This window comes from Pyxicephalus adspersus, chromosome 7 (genome assembly GCF_032062135.1).
Source record: "Pyxicephalus adspersus chromosome 7, UCB_Pads_2.0, whole genome shotgun sequence".
NCBI classification, from domain to species: domain Eukaryota; kingdom Metazoa; phylum Chordata; class Amphibia; order Anura; family Pyxicephalidae; genus Pyxicephalus; species Pyxicephalus adspersus.
In genome coordinates this window covers 5288204-5294456 of record NC_092864.1, presented here as the reverse complement: position 1 = coordinate 5294456, position 6253 = coordinate 5288204, and the positions used below count along the sequence as shown (strand labels likewise).

Here is a 6253-nt window from a genome sequence, read left to right as displayed (position 1 = left end):
GATACATACAGTGGCACAGGAGGAGGAGAGGACCCTGCCCCGAAGAGCTTACAATCTAGTAGACAATAATGTGCAAATGACAGACAGATACAAACAATTATTATTATTATTATTATTATTATTCAAAAACAGGTTTTTTATAGCACCAACATATTCCGCAGTGCTGTACAATAATGTGCAAATGACGGACAGATACAAACAACTATTATTATTATTATTATTATTAAAAAACAGGATGTATATAGCACCAACATATTCCGCAGCGCTGTACAAAAATGTGCAAATGATGGACAGATATAAACAATTATTATTAATATTAATAATAAAGAGGATTTATATAGCACCAACATATTCCGCAGTGCTGTACAATAATGTGCAAATGATGGACAGATACAAACAATTATTATTGTTATTAATAATAAAGAGGATGTATATAGCGCCAACATATTCCGCAGCACTGTACATTAAACAGTGTCACAGGAAGGAGGAGAGGACCTGCCCCGAAGAGCTTACAATCTAAGCACAAGTGCAGCCATGTCAGGTTTACAAGTGTTTCATGGTGCTGACGTTAGTTTTGCTCCGCTAGGTTTTCGTTGCAGGCAAAATAAAAAAGAACAAACCACTCCTCCGTGTGCGAACGCCCATGTGCACGAGAAGAAAATGCCCAGCGACCGCAGCTGATTGAAGGAGGGCGTTAATCTTTCAATACGAAGAAGGAATAATCCCCGGTCCCTGTCCCCAGTGGGGACAATACTGAGCAGGGGTCCCATCTGTCTGCACGCTTCCTGTCCATCCCCCACCGCACGCCTCTCCCCTCCTAAAACTGATATTGATTCAGCCCCTGGGCAAAGCATCACCTTCATCTGTCAGAGCCCACCGAGCAGGCAGCATCTACCCCACCGGAGTACCCCTTCAGCCTAAATTGCCCCAGCATCTGCTTTACCCCCCCAGAGGGGACAGGAGAGGGAGGGAGGGGGGGCTTCATCTTGTAGGTGGGAGAAGGTTGCACCTTTCCCATAAGGCGGTGGATGTGGCGGTGATTGTCTCAGCATCCTTCATCAGCTGGGGCTTCTGTCTCCCTGGATACACAGCATCCTTCTCACACTCTGCCCTGCCTGGGGTAAATCTGGAGGGCAGGATGCCCAGTATCAGCCCCATCTCCCGGATTCTCTCCCCTCTGCTTCTCCTGGCTACCGTACAAGGTGAGGGCTAGAGACCATTGATTTGCTGCAATGCTACATGCATGTGGGTGCAGACCCTGCGTTCATATCTCCATCCATACACGCACGTCCGATTTATTCATCTCCATTTTACAGGTTCGCTGGGGCAAAACGTTCATAGCAAAAAGAAAAAAAAGCATGTCATTTTCTGCTGGTGCATAGGAATTTTTTGCAATATGTATTTGCCATTGGCACTTGAGAGTCAGGCGTGCCGAGGTGAAGCATGCGCCAACCATGGATGTGTCGGGGGTTGTATGTTTGTACATAGGATGTGTATGTAGCACGTAAAGGTGCAGAGACTTTATTGCCTGCAGCGTACATAGAAAAAAAAAAAGGGCCCCGGGCTTCGTCTTTTGTCTTTGTGCAGTATAGATTGCTGGTGGCGGTGGCGGCGTATAGGTTTGCAGTAACGGGCGATGGGTTCTATAGAAAGATTTATGCGTAGATAGATCGCTGGGCTGTGGTTGCATGTTTTGCGCGGTTGGACGCATGTGGCTGTTGGGGGGGGGGGGGGGGTAGGATGCGCTGTGGGCCTGCGTGGCATGGAGGGGGTTAAAGGGTACTTGTGTACATGAGGAGCAGACGGTGTAACGCGTTTGTCTCCCCTGGGAGTTGGGTTATCTGTTAGAATGTCGCCATTCTGTCACGTCTCAGTGGGAGATAATTCAATCAGCCATCATTTCTATATTGCTCAGTCATTTCCCTTCTCTCCTGCGCCCATCATTCCCCCTGTTGTAATGAATGTGTTCAGAAGTGTCACCTCCGCCCTGTTCTGTCTCTTCTCCGAGGTGGGATGGGGGGCCAGAAATAGATTGAGGAAAGGGGGGGGGGCAAGGAAACAGGTGTACCTGGCTAGCAACGTGCTTTCGGCCATTTTGTGTTGCCAGCTTCCATTCGGCCTATCAGATCCCTGAGAAAGGATGACATCACTAAGGGGGTCTTACTTTTCATGATGTCACTGGGTGCTGGTTGTACGCTCGCTGTTTTGATGGAGCAAAATGGATGCCGTAAGGTTAACCTGTAACCTATTATTTTGCATGCTTGGAGTCCACTTGGTCACGAAAAGATGATATTGTTGAATTGATTTATGATATTGTAAACGCTAAGCTGCATTCTTAGATTGGCCAAGACCACCATTTTCGGGCCCTAATCATTTTTCAACCTGTGGGCTCTCTAGAAAGTGATGATACCAGAAAGATGTGTGGTCCTTTAGTCATTGGTTGATGGAGCTTCATTAGGACAATCAGATCTCTAAAACGTGATTGCATCCCGAGAAACCAAGATTCCTATAGTCATGTCCCAAGCAATAAGGCTTGACCAAGCTTATTTGGCCTATCAGTAACCCCAAAACTGATGACATCACAAGGAAGTATGGTTCCTTTGAATATGTCCTAAGCTTCAAAGCTTGATGGCGCTCCATTAGGCCTATCGGCTCTTCAAAAAAGTGATTGCACCCCAAGTAGCAATTCCAAAGTCCCAAGTCATGTCCATAAGGCTTGACTGAGCTATTTAATCAATTAGATTTTCTAAAATTGATGACAACATGGTTCCTTTGGTCATGTCCTAAATTACGAGCCTTGGCTGAGCTCCATTGGGCCTATCAGATCTCCAAAAAGTGATTGCAACCCAAGAATCCATGATTTCTGAAGTCATGCCCCAAGCAATAAGGCTTTACCGAGCTTATTTGGCCTATCAGCTCTCCAAAAAGTGATGATAGCATGCTTCCTTTAGTCATGTTCCCAGTTATGAGCCTTGGCTGAGCTCTATTTGGCCAACATATCAACTCTCCAAAAACTGATGACAGCACAAGTAAGTGTAGTTCCAAAAGTCATGTCCCAGCCTACAAAGCTTGATGGAGTTCCATTGGGCCTATCAGATCTCTCCAAAAAGTGATTGCTTACCATAAAACCATAACTTTGGTCATGTCTCAAGCAAAAAGGCTTGACCTTATTTTGTCTATAAGCTCTCCTAAAAGTGATAAACGCATGCTTCCTTTAGTCATGTAAGAAGTTACGAGACTTGGCCAAACTTTATTTAGCCAATTGGCTCTCAAGAAACTGATGACATCACAAGGAAGTGTGGTTCCTATAGTCATTCCCAAGCTACAAAGCTTGATGGAGCTCCATTGAGCCTATCAGCTCTTTAAAAAGTGATTGTATCCCATAAAACCATTATTCCTTTGATGTCCATGATGTCCCTAGCAATAAGAGTTTTCTGAGCTTATTTGGCCTAAAAGTTCCCCAAAAAGTGATGAAAGCATGCCTCCTTTAGTCATGTCTCAAGTTATGTGGCTTGGCCAAGCTCCATTCAGCTCTCCAAAAACTGATGACATCACAAGGAAGTGTGGTTCCTTTAGTCATGTCCCAAGTTATGAGCCTTGGCTTAGCTCCATTTGGATTACAGTACAAGTATAGTTCCTAAAGTCATGTCCAAAGCTACAAAGTTTGGTTTTGCTCCATTAGGCCTATCAGATCTCCACAAACTGATGACATCACAAGGAAGTGCGGTTCCTTTAGTTACTTCCCAAGCTACAAAGCTTGATGGAGCTCCATTGAGCCTATCAGCTCTTTAAAGAGTGATTGTATCCCATAAACCATGATTCCTTTGATGTCCATGATGTCCCAAGCAATAAGGCTTTTCTGAGCTTATTTGGCCTAAAAGTTCTCCAAAAAGTGACGAAAACATGCCTCCTTTAGTCATGTCCTAAGTTATGAGGATTGGCCAAGCTCCATTTAGCTCTCCAGAAACTGATGACATCACAAGAAAGTGGGGTTCCTATAGTAATACCACAAGCTTCCATGCTTGACTAAGCTTGATATGGCATATCAGCTCCCCAAAACTCATGACATCTCAAGGAAGTATGGTTCCTTTAGTTTTGCCCCAAGCTACAAAGCTTGATGGAGCTCCAGCTCTTTAAAAAGTGGTGGCATCCGAAGAAACCCTGATTCCTGAGGTCATGTCCAAGGAGAAAAGCCATAACAAAGCTTCATATACCCATGGGCTCACCTAAACTGATACCAAATCTAATACCAAAAAGTTGTGTGGTTCCTTTAGTCATGTGCCACGTTAGGAGGCTTGGCCAAGCTCCATTTGGCCAACTGGCTCTCTAAAAGCTGATAATTTCACAAGGAAGTGTATTTCCTTGAGTCACATCCCAAGCTACAAGGCTTGACCAAGCTTCATTTGGTCTAAAACTGATGACATCACCCTGATGCCTCATTTCTCCTTGATGCCCCCAGCTAGTTAACTTGACCAAGCTCCATTCTTTGGGGAAGTGATGGTTTCACGTACCAAGTTACCTATTAATAAGGTTCCCAGTGTGTCACCTTACACTTGAAGCGTAAGGAAGCAAAAGGGCTCCCAAAAAGCTTTTATATAAAAAATGGAGACAGAAAATGGAGTAATTCCAAGTTGCCCAAGAACTGGTGACATTACAAGAAATCATGATTTTTCTGTCCCAGGCTCCAGAACATGTCCAAACTTAGTTTGACATATCATCTTTTCATAAAGTGATGACATCACCATCTGTAAACACCTGTTATGGAAGTGTTGGCATCATCCAACCATCTTACTCATTAATAAAGTTACTAGGTCTTGCATGTACGTTAATGAATAAAGCCTAAAGGAACAAAGTGGCTGCTCAGAAGTTTGTCTATAAAAAAATAAGCAGCACTTTCTGGTTGACCTCCATTTAGCCTATGAGGTCTGCAGATGGTGATGACATCAGGGAAATATATTCTATCGAGAGGATGTCACCGGCACTCATTAATTTCAGCTTGATTTGCCTGGAAGGAACTCTATAGGGTCCCTCTTTAGCAAGCTGTGAACCGCCAATGGTTCATGTGCATCATTCAATAACAAGCCATCAGTTTGGACATTACCAAGCTTTGAGTTGAATCCAAATATTCCATCTTAAATTATTTTAATTCTGCAACCTAAAAACTAAAATTGACTTTTTTAGGCAGTTGGTTGCAACTGTATTGAACAAAGATGTAGGAGACCTGGCATCCTTGTACAAAGTTATTGCCTTGGTTATTGGGTCCAAAATGGTCTGTCTTTTTTTCAGGTGTATTATACTTTGTACATGCTTTGTGCACATCCACCTGCACCCGGAGAGGCTCCACCCTCTCTAACAGCAGGTGATTTCTTGCATGAACCCCATCTCCAGTTTTCATTTGGAGTTCTTCATCCTAATGGAGAAGACTTCTTATTTCTCCGTGGTATAAATACCTAACAGTGTCTGGTAACATAAGTAGGTTGAGGCTCTTGGATGATATTCAGACATTAAGACGACAACACAATTTATAGACCATATATGGCTTAGAACTACTTTTGACTGGTTGTCTTAAAAGGTGACCCTTGGCCTTGTGCAGAAGACCTGGACAGAAGGTCAGATAAGTGTTGGAGAATTACAACATTTTAAAGTGTCATAGTGAGGTGCATCTAACTTCTACTTTGCTTTTCAAATTGCTTTGTGCAACATGACAACCTCCTAATGGCACCAATTGGAGATGAATGAAGTCCATAAGTGGTCCTCACCAAGGGCTTCAGAGACTAGATGTGTCAAGCGTATCGGTGACGTATCTGTCCAGCTCTGAACGGCACCAATTGTTTGACACATTGACTGTTAGGGTCAACATTTGTGTTGTTTATATGATATGGAACAGGTTAGGAGCAAATGATATTGGAGAAGATAGCATTATTGGAGGAATAGCCACCATCGGTGATAGGATGGAGCTTCAAGTTAAGGTTAAGATTTTGGTAAAGTACAGTATAGCCAAGGATTGAGGAAGGATTGAGACAGCTTTCTATGGCTCAGTTCTCGTAGTGGAGACTCTGTATTTGTCTTGGTGACCCTTACCAAAATATTAGTTGTCACCAAAACAAGAGAAGATCAGGTGCAATTAGGAGGTATGAATAGGGACAGTCTCTCCAAATCAGGAGCAGTCTGGAGGAATGAAGAGGGGCAGTCCCTCCAAATCATTGACAGTGGGGAGGTATGAAGAGGGACAGTCCCTCAAATCAGGGGCAGT

General features: G+C 43.7%; 1 protein-coding gene across 1 annotated transcript in view; it reads left to right on the top strand.

Annotated features, from left to right (window-relative positions):
• The first annotated feature begins 642 nt into the window (after window positions 1–642).
• SEZ6L2 (seizure related 6 homolog like 2) overlaps window positions 643–6253 on the top strand; it is a 27631-nt gene continuing 22020 nt past the window's right edge. Inside the window, exon 1 of the mRNA XM_072417203.1 lies at window positions 643–1202. Coding sequence (XP_072273304.1) covers window positions 1139–1202 — 64 coding nt within the window. The 5' untranslated portion in view covers window positions 643–1138. The remainder of the gene's footprint in view (window positions 1203–6253) is intronic.